General features: G+C 40.2%; 1 protein-coding gene across 1 annotated transcript in view; it reads left to right on the top strand.

The window, feature by feature from the left end:
• Positions 1–19737, top strand: part of LOC120489813 (NACHT, LRR and PYD domains-containing protein 3) — a 54185-nt gene extending 34448 nt beyond the window's left edge. Inside the window, exons 8-12 of the mRNA XM_039686941.2 lie at positions 7424–7588; positions 14183–14356; positions 18108–18281; positions 18368–18414; positions 18499–19737. Of these exons, the coding sequence (XP_039542875.2) occupies positions 7424–7588; positions 14183–14356; positions 18108–18281; positions 18368–18414; positions 18499–19022 (1084 nt within the window). The 3' untranslated portion in view covers positions 19023–19737. The remainder of the gene's footprint in view (positions 1–7423; positions 7589–14182; positions 14357–18107; positions 18282–18367; positions 18415–18498) is intronic.
• Positions 19738–25348: the final 5611 nt, after the last annotated feature.

The following is a 25348-nucleotide window of genomic DNA, read 5'->3' on the forward strand; positions in this document are numbered from 1 at the left end:
GCCTTCACTTTCGAGGGTGCCTTATGAAGTCCCGAACTATCAATCACATGGCCCAAATACTCAACGGAAGGACAGAAAAACTCACATTTGTCCTTCCTGACTTTCAGCCCGAAACTTTGCAGTCTCTGCAAGGTGGCTTCTAGGTTACTCAAATGCTCCGTCTCATCCTTTCCGGTGATAAGCAAATCATCAAGGTAACACTGCACCCCGATCAGCCCACTGAGAATCTGGTCCATAGCTCTTTGGAACAGTGCCGGCGCCGATGTAATCCCAAAAAGAAGCCGCTGATATTGGTACATTCCCTTATGGGTTACAATGGTAAGAAGTTCTTGTGAGTTCGGGTCCACGTGCATCTGCAAGTATGCCTGGCGCAAGTCAATTTTACTAAACCGTTGGCCCCCAGCGAGACCAGAAAAAAGGTCCTCAATACGAGGTAGGGGATACTGCTCTGGGATCAGAACCGGATTCACGGTCACCTTAAAATCTCCACATAGTCGAAGGGACCCGTCTTTTTTTATGACCGGCACAATTGGCGTGGCCCACTCGCTTGTGTGTACTGGTCGCATAACTCCAGCCTTTACTAGTCTCTCTAATTCCGCTTCAACCTTGGGTTTAATTGCGTAAGCCAACAGTCTGGCCTTTAAACACTGTCTGGTTTGACTGACTGTTGACTGTCTGGTTTGACGGTCAGTTTTACTGTAATGTCCTTCATACTTCCTAGTTCGTCACTGAACTTTTTTACTTTTTTAGAATCTCTTGGAGTTTTGTTGTTTTACTGACCAGATGGACCTCTTGCCAATCCAGCTTAATCATCTCCAGCCAAGTCCTTCCTAGCAAAGCTGGGTGATTTCCTTCAATAATGTACAGTGGTAGTTTCCTTTTTTGCATATTTAGCTCAACTATCACCTCGATTACCCCTTTAACAGGAACTTTCTCACCTGTGTAGGTTTTCAATGTAATATTTGATGGCTGAGGTGTGAGATGAGGCAGCTTTTCTTTAAAGCTTGTCACTGACACCAGTGATACCGCAGCTCCTGTGTCCACCTGCATCCGTACTGGTTTCCCATCCAGAAGAGGAGTCACCCGATAGCCCTGTTCATCTCCTGAAACAGATAAAACACACAAGGCATCCTCTTCCTCAGATCCAGAATCACTCTGTGTGTGCCGGGCATTTTCCATTTGATTCACATGCTTTTGTTTAAATTTCTGGTAAATTTTCTTTTTAGGTCCAGCATTTTTGCTTGGTTGTGTCTTTTTGTTTTTGCAGGCACGTTCAATGTGGCCTTTTTTGACACAATTTCGACAGTTCATGTCCTTGCACCAACAATCTTCAGGCTGGTGCCCCACTTTTGCACAGCGATAACATGGTTTATCTGAGTTTGACTTGTTCTTTGAATCAGCATACACTTTGTGTACATGGGTGGATGCACTTAGTTGTTGTGCCTCTTCCATTGATGTGCTTATCTCTATGGCCTTTTGTAAAGTTAAGTTACTTTCAGTTAGTAGTCGTTTTTGTATAGCTTCACTTCGAAGACCACAGACAAGCCTATCACGTATTGTGTCACTCAATGAATGGCCAAACTCACAATGCTCGGACAATTGTTTCAACACAGCCACGAATTGTGAGATGGATTCACCATCTTGCTGATTCCTTTTATGGAAACGAAATCTCTCTGCGATAATCAGTGGTTTGGGTGAATAGTAGAGCAGTGGAGTGCTTACATCGAACGTTTTGACTACTTTGTGCAGGCAAACAAAATAACAGATGAAACAATTGTGCGAACATTTTTAAGTGTCATGGGTGGGAAAACGTTTAATCTACTGCGCAGTTTAACTCAGCCACAGAAACCAGGCGACAAATCATATGAGGAAATAGTGGGTTTACTCAAGGACAAACAAACAAAACTAAACAAAATAGGCCCCAAAATTGAGCCCCTGAAGAATTAGAGTAAGAGAATTCCCAGATCCTCACAGAGAATGAACTTTCCTTCAAATAAGAGGAAAACCATTTTAAAACCCTCTCAAACCCACCACATGCTCTAATTACTAAACGAGCATATCATGATCTATCTATGTTCCGGATGCATCCTTGACGCCTTCCTGTGGAGGTGTTCAGGGTGCATCCAACTGAGAGGAGACCCTGAAGTCAAGTTAAGTCAAGTCAAATATATTTATATAACGCTTTTCACAATACAGATTGTATCAAAGCTGCTTCACAGTATCAATCAAGACAACTTAACATTGTTTATTCATGAAAAAAAGACAATCAAGTTTGGTAGAGCTTGATTGGCAGAACTGAAAGAACATGGCGCCAGCAGTGTGCACGGCGCAGTGTCTCTCTGTCCTGTTTGGAACCCTGTTTGTTCTGTCTATTATTTTAAGTTATCAAAATGTCTCAGCTCTGTTAGTGTATGATCGCCAGACACTTCTCTGTATTCGTGATCAACATGTTATATTTCAAAAAAGTAATATTCATGGAGACCAGTCCTCGAATAGGCCTATACCCCCCCCTCTCCCACTCCCAGGCCTGCCGGCGCACCTGCAACGCACACCTGCTGCTCCGCGGAGGAAACGCCCCAGAAGACGGGGAAAGCGAGGTGGCGTGGTTGCTAGAATGAGAGCATACCTGCGGTCTACACAGAGGAATGTTCTGGGGTTTCAACGCAGCTGTTCCTTACCGGGTGTCTTTTTTCCCCCGGACTCCAGGAAGCGGTGGCTTCTCTCGATCCACCCTGGAGCTGTCGTCGCTGTGGACCAGCTGCACGCACCGGTGGATGAGTACGTTCCCCGCTATTCCCGAGCGGCCAAACGCGGCGTGGATCTAATGAATCTCCGGTCAGTGGGTCGAGCCAAATCTTTGTGCACGGAGGATACTATTCTTCAGTTGGCACTGATCAATGCTAGATCCTTGCATAACAAGACTTTTATGTTAAACTACTTCTTTGTGGTCCGGGAGCTTGACTGCATGCTTCTTTCAGAGACGTGGGTTAAACCGGGTGAGTGCTTCCCCTTCGCAGAGCTTCTTCCTCCGGCATGTTCTTTCTTTAGCTCTCCACGAACTACGGGAAAAGGAGGGGGTCTAGCGACAGTTTTTAAAACCAGTCTAAACTTTAAGAAAATCCCTTGTGAACAATACAAGAGCTTTGAGCTGCAACTCTTCGAACTTAACCTCAACTTAACAGTATTATGTGCGGTCATTTACCGCCCTCCTAAATTCAACAAGGATTTTATAAAGGATTTTTCGGAGTTCGTGGCAGACATTGTTCTTAAGATCTACGATCGTACTACGATATATACTACGATCATTTTTTAATTGTTGGTGATTTTAATAATCATGTGTGCTGTATTTCTAAGCCTTTAGTCAAGGACTTTTTAAACATCTTATATTCGTTTAACCTTAGTCAGTCTGTGAACTGCCCGACCCATAACAAGGGACATATTTTAGACCTGGTCTTGTCCCATGGCCTAAATCTGTCCATAAAGGTTATTTCTGATGCAGGTATTTCTGACCATATGCCTGTCCTGTTTTCTGTTTCCTTGCCACGCCCTCAAAGTAAAGCGTGTGTCCCCATGCGTCAGCGGCGCGCTATAAATCCATCTACAGCTTCCCTTTTTGCTGCAGCGTTCAACAACTCTCCTTTATTATCCATGGGTGCCTCTTTTTTAAATTTGGACATTGATGATCTGGTTACTCTATTTGACTCAACGTGCACAGAAATCCTTGACTCAATAGCACCGTTTATGCCCAGGCGCTCAAATTCTAATGGAGAGCCATGGCACAATGACACTACTCGTGCTCTCAGAAGGGAATGTCGCCGTGCTGAGAGAAAATGGAAAAAAGACAAACTTCATGTGTCTCTGGGGATTTTAAGGGACTGTTTGTCTAACTACCAAGATGCTGCTAAGGCTGTAAAGACTCAGTATATATCAAACCTTGTACAAAACAACTGTCACAAACCTCATGTTCTTTTTAATGTTTTAAATAGGATAATCAATCCCCCTGAACATACTGGCATCATTCCTAGTGCCCTTCTGTGTGACAGATTTCATAAATTTTTCATGGATAAAGTGGCCAGTACCCGGGTCTTAACCCTTGGTGTGGCGCCAGATCCCAGTATTTTACCTTCATGTTCAGTTGTTTTTGAAGACTTTATGCCAATATCTTTCTCTGAGTTGTCAAAGACGGTCCAAAGCTTAAGACCTTCGGTCTGTTCATCAGACAGCCTTCCAGCCAAGCTTTTTAAAGATGTTATTGACACTGTTGGGCCTTGTATTTTAATTTTGATAAACATGTCACTTTCAGCTGGGTGTGTTCCGGGTGCTTTTAAAAAGGCCATCGTACAGCCCCTCCCGAAAAAGCATAATTTGGACTCCTCTGTTTTGTCCAACTACAGGCCAGTTTCTAAGCTTCCATTTTTATCTAAAGTTCTAGAAAAAGTGGTATATGCTCAACTTCAATTGCATCTAAATTCCAATAACATTTTTGAAAAATTTCAGTCTGGTTTTAGATCTGGTCACAGTACAGAAACTGCCCTTTTAAAAGTTTTTAACGATCTTCTTTTAATTTCTAATTCTAGTAGATCTGCGATGCTAGTGCTTTTAGATTTAACTGCAGCATTTGATACGGTCAACCATAATATTTTATTATCCAGACTAGAGTCCTGTGGAGGCATTAAAGGCACTGCTCTGAAGTGGTTTCAATCATATCTGACAGACAGGTCTTTTTTTTGTAAACCTTGGTCCTTTTTATTCAGACAAAGCCCCAATTGACAGTGGGGTGCCTCAAGGCTCAATTTTAGGCCCAGTCTTGTTCTCACTATATATGCTGCCCCTGGGATCAATCTTCCAGAAATACAACATTTCTTTTCATTGCTTCGCAGATGACATCCAAATATATCTACCTTTGAATATCAAAACAAACTCGGTTAAAGCACTGAAAAAATGTTTACATGAAGTAAAAGACTGGATGTCATTGAATTTTTTAAACTTAAATGACAAAAAAACTGAAGTTGTAATTTTTGGGGAGCCCGATGTCTCTGGTTTTAACAGGAGTCTTGAACAAATACTCCCAAACTGCTGTCCGTTAGTAAAAAGTCTTGGTGTTTTTATTGACAGTTCTTTTAAACTTGATAAACAAATTAGCTCTGTGGTTAAAACAAGCTTCTTTCAGCTTAGACTGCTGGGGAAGGTCAAGCCCTACCTGCCCCACAGCCAACTGGAAAAAGGATGGTTGTGCATGCCCTGATCACAAATCGCCTAGACTATTGAAATTCGCTGTACTATGGCCTTGATCAGTCTTCGGTTCGCCGATTACAACTAGTTCAAAATGCGGCTGCACGCATGTTGACAGGGAAAAGGCGCAGAGACCACATCACCCCGGTATTGTCATCTCTCCACTGGCTGCCTGTCATTTTTAGAATCCATTTTAAGATCTTATTGTTTGTTTTTAAATCTTTAAATGGGTTGGCTCAGTCATATTTATCTGACATGTTGACTTTGCACGCTCCAGTTAGAGCACTTAGGTCCACTGACCAGCTACTTTTAGACTGTCCACGGTCCAGACTGAAAACTAGAGGGGACAGAGCTTTTTCTGTAGCAGGCCCTAAGCTCTGGAACGCTCTTCCTCTCAATATTAGAGCAGCTACCTCTACGGAGAGTTTTAAATCGCTTTTAAAAACACATCTTTTTGCACTTGCTTTTAATACAAGCTGAGCTGTGTCATATTTTTGGTTACTTAATTATGCTTTATTGTATGTTGTTTATGTTTCTGTACAGCAGAAACAGTCTTTTCTGTATCTGTACAGCACTTTGGGGCAGTAGTGACTGTTTGTAAACGTGCTTTATAAATAAACTTGACCTTGACCTTGACCTAGAGCTGATCAATGGTATGATGGGTCATTTAATTTGAATATCCCCAACTGAGCAAGCCAAAGGCAACAGTGGCAAGGAACCGAAAAACTCCATCAAGTGACCTGATGGTGTCCTAAAACTCCATCAGAAGACCCAACGGAGAAAAAAAACCTTGGGAGAACCCAGGCTCAGTCAGGGGCCATTTCTCCTCTGGTGTTTATGAACTAGAGGCCAAATTTTACAGTAACTGTAAGATAAAAAAATGTATATGACTGTAAGATAAAAAATTTATATGGAAGGAAGGAAGACCTAGGACATGCTGGAGGAAGTATGTGTCCCGGCTGGCCTGGGAACGCCTCTGTATTCCTCTGTAAGTGCTGGAGGAAGTGTCTAGGCAGAGGGAAGTTTTGGTGTCTCTGCTTAGACTGCTGCCCCCACCATCTGGCTCTGGATAAGCGGAAGAAGATAATGGTGATGATTACGTCGAAAACAGTTTCTAAATTCCCTTTGATCCTTTGCCAAAACTGGTTTAATTTTCTGACCCAAAAAATATGATAGTGATTAGCTTCCCTTTCACCACATAATCTCCAACAGTTAGCACCCTTCCCCTTTTATCTGTACAGTATTAGTGTGATAAAAACCTAATAACATTCTTCCAACATAATTTTCTCCATGTGGCTGAGCTTGTAGATTTTCCCCCAATCATCATCTGAGATATAAATTTTTCCCTCCACCATCCATTTGTCTTTAAAATATAAAGTATTTATATTGGCAATGTTTGCAGAAATCTATTATACAATTTGAAATAATCTTATTACATTATTGAGCCTTGCTTACTACCAAGAACACCTTTAATATTACTGTCTCCATGATTTCTAATACTGGTCTGATATTACAATCTTGAAGGTGTCTATAAAAATAATTTTGATTAAGCCTTTTAATGATTCTTTGAATTGTACCTTTACTAAAGAAAGTGTACTAACTAGATATTCCTTACTTAACCCAAATTCGGAATCTACCATCTACAAAATCTGAACCAAAGGGACTCTAATATTCATTTTAATATTCTAAATGCATCTTCCAAGCCACATGTTTTCGTTTGTCCCAGGCAGGGGAGAACTAACCTACCCTTTTCTTTACTTAGTTGTAATGTTTTTAAAATATTGTTCTTCCCATCACTTATTCCTGGAGAGCCACTGTCTTGCAGAGTGTAGCTCCAACCCTAATTAAACACGACTGAACTCTAAAGTGCTATATATTTTGAGGCAGGTGTGGCTCATCCCCCCTCCCCCCTTTATCCATCTTTATGTGAAGGTTTAAAAAGTTATTTATTTCTATTTTAAATTACTGTACAATAAATGACTTTACATCTGTTGGTTATCTATAATCTTTATCTTAACAAAAACATTTATATAATAAATATCCAATCTAATATCTAACTATCAATCTAACTATGAATATCCAATCCAAAAAGCTGATATTTGTAAATACAGATTTAGTATAACATTTTGTAATTGCCAAATTATTAGGTGTACTCACATGTTTTAATTACTGATAAATTTGTTTTCTTCAGATTGGCAGGTTGTAGATTGACTGGTGAGTGCTGTGAAAGTTTGTCTTCAGCTCTACAGCCAGCTCTGAAAGAGCTGGACCTCAGTGACAATTGCCTGCAGGATTCAGGACTGAAGCTGCTCTCTGTTGGACTGAAGAGTTCAAATTGTCAACTGAAAATACTGAGGTTTGTCTTCACATTTAGTTTCTAAATAGGAGATTTAAACAAACAATAGCTAATAAAGAATATTTTAGCGCATAAAAAACAGATTCATTTAAAAAAATTATGGTGAAACCCTTGGCTGTAGCACGGGAAGAAGCAAACTAAAATGCTATTAATGACACATAATTTGCATCACACTCTGCCCCCAAATAACTACTGCTCCGATTAAATAATAATGTATATAATTGGTTGAGTATAAATAAAAAATATACCAGTAGCGGTTCATTTCACACCTAGGCCTTCAGTGGTGTCCTACCTGAATTAATAATTTGTAAAAGTGTAGCACACAGACTCTTTATAATTGTTGTGAATTTGCTGTTTTATGAATGAGATGAATTCGGAAAAGGCCGGGTGAAGAGAAATGAGCAAGTGAGTTAGGTTTGTGCGTTCGTGTACAGTTGTTCTTGCGTTCCAATGAAAAAGTTCAGAAACAGAACCTCCCTTTTCTGTCGTTCTTCAGAGGCAAGTGTGAATGTAAAAAAAACACAAAAAAAAAACATTTCAATCATAAATTTACAAGACAAAATATAGCTGCGAGCAGCGATGAAGGGCCCAAGCCGGTGGCACCGCAACCCCGGTTCCTTAGTTACCTAAAAGCACCAGGGTGGCCATGCCACTGGCTTTGGCCCTTCATCGCGGATCACAGCTATATATATATATATATATACTGTATATATACATATATATATATGAAGCCGGTGGCACCGCCACCCTGGTGCCTTTAGGTTTATTGTGCAGGACATGCAAAATGTAACCCTGCTTTGACTGATGCAAGCTCTACAGCACAGTTTATAGTAAGAAAGAATATAGTAAGAAAGAAAAGTAAGCTGTTACTCTGAGATGGTTTGGGAAACAAACATTCATCATGTCGCATTGGTTTTAGTTACTTGTCCTCGAACAGAGCCCTAATCTGTTTATATTTCAGTTACACATTCTACATTGATTAAAAAAGAAAAATCAAATGTGTTTTTAATTCATACAGAAATAAAATATTTATAATTCAGCTGAGAATAAAGTTAGTTCAAATTTTAAGAAAAACAAATATATGATCTGAAATATAGCACATTCATTTTTAAATTCATTCAGGTTCAATTACCAAAAATACAATCTTAATTTAATTTAAAGCAAATAATAAATCTAAAATATATGGGTTATATGCATATTTTGTAAAAAAAGAAAAAAAAGAAAGAAAGATATATATCCAAAAACACAAGGCCTTAAACTTTAACAAGGGTGCAACTCTTATCACTACAACAAACATAGTCACACACACAAGTCAAGTCACTTCCATTTTAGATGCAATATTGACTTTTTAGATGCAATATTGACTTTTTTCTGTTTCAGCAGAGAAAATAGTTAAACAAAGATCACAGCGACCCATCGCGCATCTCAAAGCAATGTGTTTTCTCATTACTGAATGATTCAGCATTTTGAATCCATGACTCGTTCATTAAGACGGTCATCTGGCGACACCTTATGGTGATTTAGGGTTATGTTTAAAAGTATCGTTTTTTACAGCGATTTTTAATTGACTCCTGTTGAACCAATCTCGTAACATTATTGTGTAACCGATTTAATTTGATCAGCCTTACCTAGGGTAACAGCCCTATAGTGTCTTATTATTCTAAATTATTGAATTTATTGATCAAATTTACTAATGAAAAATGAAGCATACATTTATTAAGACTAGGCTGCCCTGCAGATATTAGGCTACAATATGCAGATTTAAATATACTATTTATCAAATAATCTGTTTATTTTTAGGTTACACATTACATTGTTTAAAAAATAAAAATCAAATGTGACCCGCTCTGGCGAAATGAGTCGGAAGTTGCAACCTTCCATTTTAAGATATGGGCCGATTATGTGGAAAAACCATGAAATAAAAAAAAAATATATATATATATTTTTTGCTAATTTCAAAGAACAGACATTCAAAAATAATCTCACAGGGTTTCATAGTCGAGATAATTGAGTAAAGGTATTTAAATAACGATTAAAGTTGTCAAAGCTTTAAATTCGCTGAAATAAACATTGCTCTTCTCAACTCCCCTCGTCACCTCTGAGCATTTCCCGGGTATCCCCTGAAACGTTGAACTCACTGGATGCTTCTAACCTAAACTGCGTGAGTATATTTATCTGCAAGAAGAATATAGCGTATGTAAGGCTGCAACGATCGCGACACTCAGATCCACGAACCTGTGTCGCGGTGTGAGAAGACAGAATCACGACACCGACACTTCAACTCCCGAAGTTATCCTTCACGTCCAGACCCAATGCTAGCTACAACATCTTTAAATTACTATTAGTATTATTTGAAGTTAACATTATAAAATACGTAGACTTACACCACAAAACTTAAATTATTACTAATTTTTTTAAAATTGGGCAATTTCAGCATTATGGAGGAGATCCAATTCCCAGATAATTAAATATTTTAATAAATTGGCCTATGTGAACCACCTGCACAAACCAAAAGTAATACTCACCGGATGAAGAAGGGTTGACTCTCTCCAGAACATAAAATCTTTATTTTATTTTCCGTGTTCGCATTTATGAGGAAAAACAATCCGAACGTGACCGTTCTCTGGAAGCAGCACTAAAACTTTCACATAGCTTAAACATGCAAGCACAAAGCCTTTCTTTAAAGTAAATTTCGTTTTAAAATAATTATCTTAATTTAAATCAATGTTTCATCAACCAATTACTAGGATTTAATAATAAGGAAAAAAAATTCAAGACAATAGGCTAGGCCTAATCACGCGGAGACGCGCGGCACGTGAACTGAAGCTTGTCTCATGAACCGAAAGTCAGCGTATAAGGTATCCTCACAGACATATATATTGAAATGTCTAGCCTACTTTTAAACACAACCATTCAAAATGAAAGAAAACAGACTGCTCTCTGCTTATGTGGGCTAATCCGTATGAAAACTGAATTTCTCTCTGACTCCTCCTCAATCTTTCTGATTTTAGAACATTTTTGTAAAAGTGACTTTTTAATTATTTATTTCAAAAAAATTAAAAATAAGTTGAGTTTCAGCCTCGTTAAATTGCATTTATATATGTTAATCCATTTGGTCAAATTAAGCTATATAAAATAAATAGTTTATCCCTTAAAATGCTATGGATTTTGAAAGATATCAAAAAAAAAAAAAAAAAAAAAAAGGGCATAAAAACTTTAAAAGCGATTTTCTTAGGTTTTCAATTGGAAAAAAAAGGGCAGACGACCAGAATTCAAATCTGTATATCTTTACAACCATTCAAGGTATGACCAAGGTATCATTTGAAAGCTTACAGTGTCCTCTTTCCATTAATATCAAAATCTCAATTTTTAAATTTGGGTCACTGTGACTAATTTTGCTGGATCAGGTCGGTCACAAATGTGTTTTTTATTGTAGTATTATTTTATACAGAAATACATTATAATTATATATAATATACAAAATATAACCGTGGGCGCGATTAAACAGTGTTACAATAAAACTCAACATTGTGTTTTTTAAAAATAAATTCAAATAATACAAATCCCGAAATTGCGCTAATTTTAAAATTAAACTAAAACTCATGGCTGCACAAGCATTCATAACTGTGCGCGCCAACAGCGAGTAACCAGCAGAACAGAGTGAACGTTCATTCTGTTTAGTTCAATCCTACTTAATAGGAATTTATTTAAAATGCTTGCTCTACTCCACAACATTAATGTCTTGTGCGGATATCTGTATTTTGACTTTCGGTTTTAAGTAAGCGATTTAAAAGTTCCCGAGTCCCAGCGGAGTCACACGTTGATTAACCGGTGGGAATATACACAATAGGCCTAACTGATATTGAACACAAGAGGGCAGTATAGCACTACGTATGACTCAGATTATTTTTTCTTCTTCTGAAGTTTACAACCATTATGGCTGTTTTTGAACGTAAACATAATTCTTAAATGAAAAAAGGGAAAAACTGGTTTAATTATAATATTTGTATAATTTAATTTAGAAACAAATGATGTATAATTACATTTTTAGAAGATATGAGGCTTTTAGTGTTTACTGTTTACTTTTTTGACATTACTTTAATCTTTTGCCAAAGTTGCACATGCCTACTGGCTAATAAATGTGATGTATCTGTCGAGCTATCTGTATCTATCTGTTTCAAGCAATTTCAAGCATGCTAAGAGTCCCAAAAGTATCAAAAAAGAATGTTAAAGTTTGATTTGTTGCCACAGCAACAGTATCAAAGATATCAAGAATCCATTCACAGGTCTACATCTGCTGTATTTTTACATTATACAGATGAAGTTTGAAGCAAATCGGTTAAAAATAAGAGGGTGATATCAAAGCATTTTGAAAGTAACACACTTCCTGCTGCCAGTTGGTGGCGCTATAAATTTGACTCACAATAGTCACATCCATGTAATCAGCCTCTTACAGTGAACACACTGCTGAAGTTTCATCAAGATCAGTTAATGTATGCTGAAGTTATAACACACTACCTGTTTCACGTTTCTCGCCATAATTTTGTTTCCTTGCCACGGCCAAACCGTTCGAGATATTAAAAATCCCCTCGCAAACTTTCATCCTCAATGCCTTGACTTCATGCTGACCGAGTTTCGTGCCGTGTGTTTGAATTCTCTAGGAGGAGTATTGCACATTCCATTGCGAGCGTTTTACAAACAAACCTCAATAGCCGACTTCCTGTTTGGCTGGGGTAAAAAGTAAGAGCGTGAGGTATAGATGAAACGATGAGATCAACATGTGTACCGAGTTTCATATTATTACATGCAAGCGTGTTTGATTTATGGACCAAGTGTTCGGACCCCGTTCCAGGGGGCGCTGTCTAGCCCCCCTGCCACACCCAGGTACCATCTTCAGCCCGGCTCTGATGGCTGTGGGATCTGACCTGTGTGCAAAGTTTCAAGAGTTTTCAAACCCGTTAAGGGCCCCAAAAGCCGCTAAGAGTCTCAAAATCATAAAAAAAAAGAATTTTAAAGTTTGATGCGTTGCCTCGGCAACAGTATCAAAGATATCAAGAATCCATTCACAGGTCTTCATCTGCTATGTATTTACATTATACAGATTAAGTTTGAAGCACATCGGGTAAAAATAAAAGGGTGAGTTCAAAGCATTTTGAAAGTGACACACTTCCTGCTACCAGTTGGTGGCGCTATAACTTTGACTCACAATAGTCACATCCATGTGATCGTCCTCTTACAGCGAACACACTGCTGAAGTTTCATCAAGATCAGTTAATGTATGCTGAAGTTATAACACACTTCCTGTTTCACGTTTCTCGCCATAATTTCGTTTCCTCGCCATGGCCAAACCGTTCGAGATATCAAAAATCCCCTCGCAAACTTTCATCCTCAATGCCTTGACTTCATGCTGACCGAGTTTCGTGCCGTGTGTTTGAAGTCTCTAGGAGTAGTACTTCAAATTCCATTGCGAGTGTTTTATGAACAACCCTAAATAACCGACTTCCTGTTGGGCTGGGGTAAAAAGTAATAGTATGAGGTATATATGAACGATGAGATCAACATGTGTACCGAGTTTCATATTATTACATACAAGCGTGTTTGAGTTATGGACCAAGTTTTCGGACCCCGTTCCAGGGGGCGCTGTCTAGTCCCCCTGCCACGCCCGGGTACCAGCTTCAGCCCGGCCCTGATGGCCGCGGGTTCTGACCCGTGTGCTAAGTTTCAAGAGTTTTTGAGCATGTTAAGGGCCCCAAAAGTGCCCGAATAGTCGTATAAATAATAATAATAATAATAATAATAATAATCCTAAGGAAAACAATAGGGCCTTCGCCCTTTCAGGGCTTGGGCCCTAATGAAGAAGAAAAGGACATTCAGCAAGGACACAAAAAAAGCATACACACCAAAACTACTGACTATTTTTACACAAAATCCATCTTAATTTCTTTCCTCAAGAATACTTCAATTACTTTGTTGTACAGGTTATTTTCAGGGTAGTTTCCCTTTTTTTATCTCCATCAAGGCTAATGCTGAAAGTCAAGTCTGTCCAGTCTTATTTCTGCCACAAGTTTTAATTTGGTTTGGGGCTGAGAATGTCCGTTTGACATAACAATGTTTACAGCTAACCCATGCTCTCACCAAGATTTTTTGAAGGAAATCTGAGATCAGCGGGACTTTAGCCTTCAAAATCAGTAATGGCATAGCCTACATTATAGTCAGTTCTGTTTCTACCCAGGACAGATCAAATAGAGTTCTGTGACACTATGTTAAGCTGGATAAGGGGGTCGAGGAGGGAAAGAAACATTAATTAATCTAATAATTAATCTGCTGTTTTGGAGCAGCACTATATCACAGGAGGTCGAGAGGTTCTCTGCTCGACTCGTATCTTCCTAGCACACGACACGAGCCGCAACATGATCACAACAGATTCCACGCAATTTCTCCCGAGTGAAAAAAAATCATCTGAGAGCCCGTAAAAAAACAGCAAAAAATCGCACTGTGTACTTTAATGTAGAAGTGATCACTGCAAATGCTTTTCAGAATGTGCCATTTAATTGTTGTTGTGACAGGAGTTTCTTAATGCTTTGTTTTACTTAGATTGGTCACCTGCAATATCACCAGTCAGTCCTGTGAAAGTTTGTCTTCAGCTCTACAGTCACCAAACTCCCGCCTGAGAGTGCTAGACTTGAGTAAAAATGACCTGCAGGATTTAGGAGTGAAGCAGCTCTCAGTTGGACTGGAGAGCTCACACTGTCAGCTGGAGATACTGAGGTATTTAACAGATTTAGATGCACTCTCATCAAGCTAAACATGTCAGTTGTGTCCTGCCCTTGACCACTTGGGGTGTCTGTTTATATGTCATATGTCTGTTTGAGGTTTTTAAATAATTTTTGTTTTGAGGACAGATACTTCCTTAATGGTCAACTTTACAGATAGAGTATATTTCCATCAAGGTTATAATCGTTAACAAAAACTAACGAAAAAACGAAAACTAGATGAAACTAGATAAAACTGTAATGTGTGTTAGCAAAACTAACTAAAATAAAATAAAATTCTAAAGCAAATGTCCTTAGTTTTCGTCTTTGTCAATATCTTTCATTTTAACGCTATTTAAAACACGCAGTGTATTTGTTCAGCTGCATTTCATTTCCCTGTAACGCTCTCCCTCCGTTTCTCTCACATGCACGCGCGCACGCACACGCGCACATACACACACAGCCCCTCCCCCTCCGTGCAGTGCACACCGCCGCGTCTCCATGAAAACGAGCCAACGAGGGTTCGATCAATGTTGAAAGCAAGTTTGGGAAAGGTTGGTATCTCATCATGAACATCTTTACACTATCACACATTCAAAAGTGGTGTACAAATATTTTAAATTCTTAATACAATTCTGTCAGTATGTTAAAGGTTCTCAAAGCGATCCTGGGTGTTGACGTTCGAATATTTTCAAACAAATCGGAGCTAGACCCTCCCTCCTCCGCATCTCATCTCCTCCCCCTCCCTTCCGTGCTTCCTGAAATAATTGTGAACGTGCATAGTTCTAGCTAATTATATCCTTGTGTGGGTTTGGCGAACATACGCGTCAATTTAGAAGACAAAAAAACAATTTAACGTTACCCACCTGTCCAGCAAAAACAGAGCAACCTGAATGTCGGACTGGAAGCCCTTCTGCCGCCGGAGTTCTCGCGTTCAAAATCTATCGTTCAAAAGCTTTGCTACCGATGTAAATTCGGAACTTCGCACATTCTTTATCCGACTCCTTCTTTTTAATTTGTTCCTCAGAACGACGTCTCTTTGGTCGTGTGTCGGCAATTTTTCAAACTTCCCTCTGATGCTTCGCTGCTCTCCTTCACACACACACACACACCCCCTTGATGTGCACGCGCACTAACCCCCCAGACACACCCTCAAATACTTCTTGCCAGTGATTGGCTGGAACACTGTTTGTTAGGTTTCGTGGTCCGGGTAAGACATGATTGTTTTTGTTGCCGTTTGTGGAGCCTGTGGTGTCTACAGAGACCGCGTTTTTTTACAGTGTGTTTAGGGGACAGGCAGCTAGCCGATAGTGAGGAGACGTTTGATGTATGTGACAAAAAATGTTTTGGCCCAGCATCGCTTAGAGAACCTTTAATGTCGACCCGAGAAGCGATTGAGCCTTCGTTAGAAGTTAACTGACTTTTAGTTAGAAGTAAACTGAATTTTGAGGTAAAATGCTGCTGGGTTGTTGATGTCAAAACTCCATAAGCTGTGATTCAAATAGTAAATAATGTTATGTCATTATTTTACTCTTACACTGAATGTTTGCTGCTTCAGTCCAGATTAGTGTTGTATAGGGTAAATTCAGTATAGGGTGTGGAAATTATAAAGCTGTGGGATTTTTATATAGAAATTATGTAGATTGTTGGTACGGTAAAGGAATTTCACATTGTAGGCTAGATTTTATGTACTGGTTTTAATGTTGAATAGATATTTCTAAAATTGTATTATGTTCTTGTTGAGTTATTATTACACAATTCTTTTTCTGACCTTTTTCAACCATGCCCCTGACAAATAACCCAAACTACAAAAAAGTAACACTAAAACTAACACTAAAACTAATAACAACTAAACTAAAACTAAGCATTTTCAAAAAATAGAAACTGAACTAAACTAGTAAACCCACTTTTAAAACTAATTAAAACTAAACTGAATTTGAAAACAAAAATTCAAAACGAAATAAAAAAATAAAAACTAATGAAAAATGCAAAACTATAAACACCTTGATTTCCATGCATAGTAGATGGAGACTGATGATTTGAGTATTATGTTGAGTTGCATTTCATTAAAATCTTAAACTGAGCTACAACTGAGCACCTAAGCATCATATATCAAAATCCACTCTGGACTCTTTTTTGTGCTATTTTTAAGAGATACAAGGCAGATAAGAATTTCACCAGATTACTAAGTGTAGTTTTGTGAAAAAAGTTATATTTATAATGGGGCTATCAAAAATAATATGTTAATTTCTGACTAATATTTGTTGTTTAATGCATTCAAAAGTATTAATGCAATTAGCCTCCTTTTTAGGTTTCTGTGTGCTAATGCTCCTTTCCTCACATGCTTTGGCTAGCAATACTGTATATGATTATGATCTGTAGACTTTCATTAGCTTTGTGAAGTGAGAGCGAGCGGCCATGAATTTATGATCAGCCGGGCACACCACGTAAAAGACCCACATATAAGATGCCTGAACATTGCAAGGTCCATCTGGCTGCTTGTTTTAAATCCTGTCATTAAAGGGGTGATGAACTGAGAAATCAAATTTTCCTTGAGCTTTTGACATCTAAGAGGTCATCATATTATAAGAATATCCTGTAAGTTTCAGAACTGAAAACGTCCTTGTTAGTCCAATAAAAGCTTTTATTGATACAGCCTCTGCAAACGACTCATTTTTAAAAGTGGGGAACTATGACGACAAAGAGGATAAAACACCACCCCCACAGAAGATGATCAACGCCTGCTTCACCACGGCAGGTTTAGCCCCGCCCACCGATTCGCGCATTTCACACATAGCTAAGTAACATACATGTGCTTACCTCGTGATGACAAACTGGATCGCTACTGAGCAATACAGAATATTGTGCAGTGTCTGGTTGTGCAAGACAGTCGCTGCATAAGCTTCCTGTGAATTCCAATAGGACTGCATGGATAAACTTTATTTTTAATGACGTTCCAGCTGATGAGGGTAAAACATCGTTGTCTGTTCGCTTCATTTCACTGAGGATTGTTTTGTCAACAAGACTGGATTTGCAGATGATTAAGAGTAAAGAACGGTGCTGTGCCGTCTATATTGGATCTGACAGGAATATTGTGCACTCAGACTCTGGGTTGAACATGTATGGGCGAATCCGGTTGCCATTTTACAACATTGTACGTTTTCCCCCACGTACACCGACGGGTGAGTTAAACTGTTATCCACTCACAGCAGTGGGCGTTTATTTCCAAGTCTTCAGTGGGACACGCCCATAAAAACCGACTGTTTTTCAGGAAGGCTCACAACCAGGGTACAAAATAGCCTATTACTTATTCATTTTGATGTTTTTGAATGCAAAAACCAAGCGAACGTCTTAAGTTGACCTCAGACAACAATATAATAACATTTTAAAAGCCAGTTCATGACCCCTTTAACATAAACCAATCAGCAAGTATGAAAAGTAAATGCACAGTTTACATTTATCATTATATATAGATTATGATATTTAACTATGACAGTTTTACATATATTACCTAAATTCTATTTATTAAGAATAATTTTCAGCCCCCCTCCAATATCGTTGCAACCCACTGGGGGTGGGACATAACCTTTCTGAACTCCACAGGGGTGCGTTTACCAAGGCAGACTATGGTCGAAAGTTCCGTCGTAACCAATATAGTTCAATGGAACTTTCGAACATAGTTGGCTAACGATTCTTTTGGGAAATGCACCCCAGGTAAGTAGTGATTTTTATCTGACAAAGTGGACTATTGTTGTGTATGTCTGTAGATTGTCCGGCTGCATGGTGACAGAGGAGGGCTGTCGTTATCTTTCTTCAGCTCTGAGTTCAAACCACTCACGCCTGAGAGAGCTGGATCTGAGCTATAATCACCCTAGAGATTTAGGAGTCAAGCTGCTGTCTGATAGACTGAACCATTCGAGCTGCACACTAGACAAACTAAAGTATGTTGACACTACTGCGTATGCTTGTTTGTTTCCTGAATATATCAGATCTGCAGAATGTCTGTTTTACACTTTGTGTTTTACAGTGTGGATAATGGAGGAGAGTTGAGGATTACAGTAGGACTTCACAAATGTACGTGTACACACACACACACACACACACACACACACCCCTACACCTTTTGTGATTGTTTTATGTCTCTCTTTTTGAGTTCAGATGCCTGTGATCTCACACTGGATCCAAACACAGCACACAATTGTCTCATTCTATCTGAGAAGAACAGAAAGGCGACATATGTGGGAGAGTACCAGTCATATTCTGATCATCCGGAGAGATTTGATGGGTGTCCTCAGGTTCTGTGTAGAGAAAGTCTGTCTGGACGCTGTTACTGGGAGGCTGAATGGAGTGGAAATGCTATTATAGCAGTGACATATAAAGGAATCAGAAGGAAAGGAGGGAGTTGTACCTGTGAATTCGGATACAATAAAAACTCCTGGAGTCTGATATGCTTCAATGACAAATTTACTGTCTGGCACAATCTTATTTCAATTGACATATGTGTCCCTTCACACTCCTATCGGAGAGTAGGAATATATGTGGATGTGTCAGCTGGCATTCTGTCCTTTTATAGTGTCTCTAACACACACACACTCACACACTTACACACATTCAACAACGCATTCACGGAGTCTCTCTATGCTGGATTTACTGTTTTTGATACAGTGTCTCTGTGTCAGTAAGTAACAAAAAGTCAATGAGTAACAACAGAGGCACCCACATTCCTGAGGGGGAAAAAAATCTCACTTGATATGTTAGTATTTTTTATTGTGGGGTGGTGGTGTGGTATGGTGGTGCTGGGAGGGGGAGCTCAACTTTTTCCTTTCTGCCCCAGACTGAGTTGATGTATTCATGTGTTCTGTATGTTGTAAGATTCTATTGTGTAGTGGAAATTTTAATATTCACTGATCCTTAGTAGGTATTACAAAGTAGTGTGAGTCAAATGTTTCTATTGTGTGAACAGGATATATGTATGTTTGTATACCTATGGAAATTCAGGAGTAAGACATTTTGGGAACAGCTGGGAAGGGACCTTTGACCCTAATATTTACCCTATGTGGCGAACAGGATGGCCGAGGGACGTGAGAGAATGGCGTGAGGCCGGTTGTGCGATTGCTAATGAGCAACACCTGTGAGCACACCGGTCTTGCATCTCTCACGGAGGAGCGGAAGCATAAAGGGGGAGCGATGATGTGGATGATCGAGAGAGGAACAGGCCTGGTTTTTGTTTGTATTTTATTTTTGGTAGCCAGCAGTCGTCCACGAGGGGCTGCTGGCGGTTTTTACTTTTTGTGTATTATTTGCGTTTTATTTTGGAAGCCAGCAGTCGGCCGTGAGGGGCTGCTGGCGGTTACTTTGAGTTTGTTTGTTTCAAATTAAATAAAGTTTTTGTTATTATTTGCTGGTTCTCCTTCTTTCCTGAACTTTGCTACACCCTAGTATTTACCTTTAGTGGTCTTAAGCGTTAACTATTGATGAATAGAAGGATATGCAACAGCATATGTAATATTTTGAACGTGCATGGGGAGAAAAGAAACCCGCTGTATAAAGGCTGCTCGGCTCTTCCTGTCAGTGTCTCGCTCACTCCACAGAGTAACTGCTGTGTTGGCGACTGGGACTACTCTTGCCAGAATAAATACTTCTCTTTTTATTAATTTGACTCTGAGTGTCTCTTACATAGTGATGATATTTAACAGAATTTTTTTCACAACAATTGTGATTGTGAAATCTTGGCTGAAAGTTAAGTTTATTGGAACTGGAGCCCAAAAGTTGTAACTATTTGCTAAGCTAATTGTTTAAAGCTTATCTTCCAAAGAAGGATGGGGGGTTGAGGCCAATTCTACATCTCAGGGTTTTAAACCCGATCTCTGAGGAGGTTCAGGTTCAAAATGCTTACCATTCCTGTAATCATGAGTCAGATCAGATCCGAGGACTGGTTCGTCACGATAGATCTAAAAGACACCTATTATCACGTATCTATCCTTCAATGTCATGTGGGTTCTTCCGTTCGGCCTAGCACTCTCTCAGGATGCAGCACTTGCTCCACTGAGACTTCAAGGCATTCACATATTGAATTGTCCCGAGGACTGGCTCATTCTGGCTCAGTCCCGAGAAATGGCAGTTCGGCATCGAGATGTTGTCCTTGGCCACGTTCAGAAATTGGGGTTGAGACTCAACACAAAGAAGACTGTGCTTGAACCATCCCAGTGCACAACATTTTTGGGAGTCGTGTGGAACTCGATTACGATGCAGGCACGATGCATGTCTCCTGCACGTATCGAGTCCATTCTGGCGATGGTATCCAGGTTAGGCCAGGCCATCACTGTAAAGCAATTTCAAAGACTGCTGGGCCTCATGACAGCAGCATCCAACATCATTCCTTTGGGCCTACTACACATGAGGCCCCGTCAGTGGTGGCTGAAAGCCAAGGGGTTTTACCTCAAGGGGAATCCATTTCGTATGATCAGAGTTACGCGCAGATGCCTTCGTTCTCTGGTAATATGGAAGAAACCTTGGTTCCTATCCCAAGGGCCAATGCTAGGAGCATAATGTGGCCAGAAAACCATCTCGACAGATGCCTCCCTCACTGGCTGGGGCACGGTCATGGACGGCTGCTTTTCCAGGGGTCTGTGGCAGGACCATCATCATTCTTGGCACATAAATTGTCTAGAAATGTTGACTGTGTTCAGGGCTCTGAGGAGCTTCCCTCCAGACATCAAGGGTTATCATGTCTTGATACGTTCGGACAATACATCAGTGGTAGCCTATCTGAACCGACAAGGGGGTCGCAGGTCGCGCCTTCTGTACAGACTAGGGCATCCAATTATTCTTTGGTCCCAGGGGAAAATACTGTCTATCAAAGCAATGTATATTCCGGGGGTTCAGAATCAGAGAGCAGACATCCGGGAAATGGAGGCTTCATCCGGAGGTGGTGAAGTCGATATGGGAGAGGTTTGGACCAATGTACTTGGCACACATATGTGTGTGTGTGCGTGTGTGTGTGTGTGTGCGTGTGTGAGAGAGAGAAAGAGAGTATTACCCTGCTGATTATGTAAAATAGGGCATCCATTACCTGAGGAAGTAATATAAAAACAAATAAATAAACTAAAATAAATCACAATAGAGAAGGTGAAGTGAAAAGCTGACAGTTATAAAGCCTAGAAGGGAAAGAGAATATTTTTTTGAAAAGAAATAGAAAATTACCTCATCTGGAAGTTTAGATGGGCCTACAAGGGCCTCCAAACTGCCCAGAAAGATTTTAAAAGGCCCAACTGTCCCAAGGACATCTTCACGATTAAGTCCTTGGGACTTCAGTGTTTCTAAGTCTGCATGGATAAATAGGTAACCTTACTTAGGCTAATGGCACAAATTTAATCCAATCAACTAGTACACTTAGCATACAAAACTACTGTAAAATAGTGTTGGCAATTCAGCGACTTTTTTTTTTTTCTCTGGTGACTAGATTTCACAATTTCTAGACTAGTAACTTTTTTTTGCCGATTTGTTAATGTTTTAATTTTTTTTTGGTTGAGAAACATCAAAATATGTAGTCTAACTTCCCTACAGCACTCTGTCTTAAGTGCTTGTCTGTGTGTTAGTGGTCACACCAGCCTGAAATGGGCAGCCACATGTACTATGATGAGGCAAGTCAGGGGCCACATATTGTGAAATTTATACATAACCTAGTTGTGTTGAGTAGAATGCCATGCCAATGATGTTTAATGTTACAATAGCCCCAGCATTTCTCATTCTTTCATTGATTTTCGGTAGGCTACAGGCTCATCGTGGGCCTATTGCTATTACATAATTGAAACCACTCCATGGCCTGCATTGGGCTAAAGACCTTATGTTGCCCATGTTTATGATCGTACTAAAAACACCAACTAAAAAAAGTACCAGTATGTTCTTTACCTGATTAGATGTAAATATGTGAATTATGCAAACAATATCATTATGTATGCAGATGATGCAAATGACATAGATTAGGAAAAAAATATTATAAAAATAACTTACTGTTCATTTAGCTTGGTCAAGTTTTCCAAACTAGACAAAAATTAGAGATGCTCTGATTGATCGGCTGGTGACCGGAATTGGCTACTTCAGTATTAGAATGTGAGTGAGTAAGGACGCAGAAAAATGTCCTAAGAGCAGCAAATGAATGTTACACATAGAGATACGGTAAGGTGCCCTGAGAGCAGCATTAAAATATCATTCCAGACAATCTACTGAAATACAGGCAGGGTGGGGGGAGTCACAATGACAGTAGTCCGAGCTATGCACACGCGGCGCGCTGACCCTATTCGTGGAGAAACAAACCAACAGCCCACATTTTTAACATCTCTCTATACTGACCTATACATATATATGTAACGCAATGTTAATAGTTATTAGTGATTTGAAATAAAATATGGTAGTTTGCCTTGGCGTGTAGGTCAATATATATTTTTATTATGTACTGTGTATTGCATAGCATATTATGATTTCAATGCTGATTCAAATCATAAGCTAGTGGCAAAATATATCCAAAATGTGCATGGATTAAAGACAGTATAAAACAGTTCCGCTGAAATTAAACCATTTTATTCTGAACTAGAGAAATTAAAAAAAGATACCGCAAGAGTAAATCATGGAAGTTTACAACAATCAGATTTTCATCAATTCAAACACATTTTTAAAGCGTCTCCAAGAACTACATTTGGATGTTTTCAAATGTATTGACCAGAAACATGCTGCCTGAGAGCTGAAGTAATCTGCAAACTTCTCTCGCACAATTGATGCTTCCAGGCTTCCTCTGTTGGGGCGTTCAGTCAGCCCCCTCAAGGACACAACTTCAGATGCCTCTCTGAGCCAGTGTTCTGCTTCACCTGGTTGTGTCTGCATGTTGTGCAGAATGCATGTCACAACAATCATGGTGTCTGTGGTCTCGGGCATCAAGTTAATGTCTCTGTGGAATATTCGCCAGCGCGAGGATAGTATGTCGAATGCCTTTTCCACTGTCATTCGGGTTCTGCTGAGGCGGTAATTGAAATTTGCCTTTCTTCTCTCTATATTCTTCCCTGGGTAGGGTCTCATTAAGTAGGGCTTGAGAGGGAATGCGGCATCTCCAACCATCACGTAGGGAAGTCTTCCCAGGTCCTCAGTACCAGGCAAACACTTTTCCTCAGGAACACTCAGTGTCTTCTCCTTCATTGCTCTGCCTAGTGTTGAGTTGCTGTAGACCCCTACATCACTGCTTTTTCCAAAATCACCAACCTGGATTGCGATGAATTTATAGTTGGCGTCAACAAGGGCAAGGAGAACTATTGAGAAAGAGCCTTTATAATTGTAAAAAAGGCTTCCAGATTTTGGCAGAGCAGTGATGTAGATGTGTTTCCCATCTAGTGCCCCAATGCAGTTGGGAAAATTCCGCCGATCTTCAAAGGCCAAAGCTATGTCCTCCCACATTCCCTTTGTGGGTTTTGGGAGATAGATTGCCAACATTTGTTATTCAATGGCCCTACATGTCTCTTTGATACAGTCAGACACTGTCTGGACTCCGAGACGGTAGCAGTACGCCAGACTGTGCATCGAGTCTCCTGTTGCCTAATACCTGTGAATAAAAAACACATTGTTAGAGTTTGTGAATAATGCATCTGTGTTTGTTTTACAGATTATGGAACTCTAAAGTCAAAGTGGAAAAATCTTCGAGACACATTTGTGAGAAACACAAGCAGACCGCGCCCACCGAGTGGTTCAGGGGCAAATAAACAAAAGGAATGGAAATACTTTCACTGTATGATATTCCTTTTGCCATATATTCAGTCAAGAATGTAAGATTCTTTGTTATCAAACCACAACATTCTGTCATATGTTAGATCAAACATTGCATTTTTATAATTTAATTTATGGTATTTTATTATGATTATGCGTATTTGGCGTGCTGTCCAGGGGGAGGGCTCCGAGCTCGGAATTTTTGCCCGAACCCAGAGTGCTCCCCCAAAAGCAAAAGGCAAAGGACAGCCGCCAGACTAAAGACCCCCCAAAACGCAGAATTTTGGCGGGCTGGGTCCATTTGAATTGCACCGTTCTTAGCGAGCGCATCTTACTGCGTCGAACGGGCGAGCCCTTACTGGCCTATGGATGAGGAACAGCTTGATTTATGCCGCCTGACCAGGAGGGCCCGTGTTGCCTCTGGCGGAAGCAGCTTACTGCGCTGGGCGGACGGGCCCTACTGGTTGACGAATGAGGGGTGACAAGATTTGGGGATGCCCAACCAGGAGGGCCCATGTAGCTTCCGACGGGAGCAGCTCACGGCGTCGGGCTGATGGGCCCTACCGGCTGACGGTGGAGTGTTTTGGAAGCCCAGACTGGAGATTTCTTGTGGACCGCTGGGAAATCGATACCTGTTAGATGTAAAAGAGAAACATAGATGAATGCCATATCCGCTTGGAGACCAATGCTCGCTTGGCAGAAAAAGAGGAAACATAGATGCATGCAATGTCCGCTGGGAGACCAATGCTCGCTGGACAGAAAAAAGGAAAGATAGATGCATGCAATGTCCGCTGGGAGACCAATGCTCACTGGACAGAAAAAGGAAACTTAGATGCTTGCAATGTCCGCTGGGAGACCAATGCTCGCTGGACAGAATCATGCAATGTCCGCTGGAGACCAATGCTCACTGGACAGAAAGAGAGGAAACATAGATGCCTGCAATGTCCGCTGGGAGACCAATGCTCGCTGGACAGAATTAAGCAATGTCCGCAGGGAGACCAATGCTCGCTGGATAGAAAAGAGGAAACAGCTGCCTGCAATGTCCAATGGGAGACCAATGCTCGCTGGACAGGATTATGCAATGTCCGCTGGGAGACCAATGCTCGCTGGACAGGATTATGCAATGTCCGCTGGGAGACCAATGCTCGCTGGACAGAAAAAGAGGAAACATAGATGCATGCAATGTCCGCTGGGAGACCAATGCTCGCTGGACAGAAAAGAGGAAACATAGATGCATGCAATGTCCGCTGGAAGACCA

This window comes from Pimephales promelas, chromosome 24 (assembly GCF_988280905.1).
Source record: "Pimephales promelas chromosome 24, fPimPro1.hap1.1, whole genome shotgun sequence".
NCBI lineage: Eukaryota > Metazoa > Chordata > Actinopteri > Cypriniformes > Leuciscidae > Pimephales > Pimephales promelas.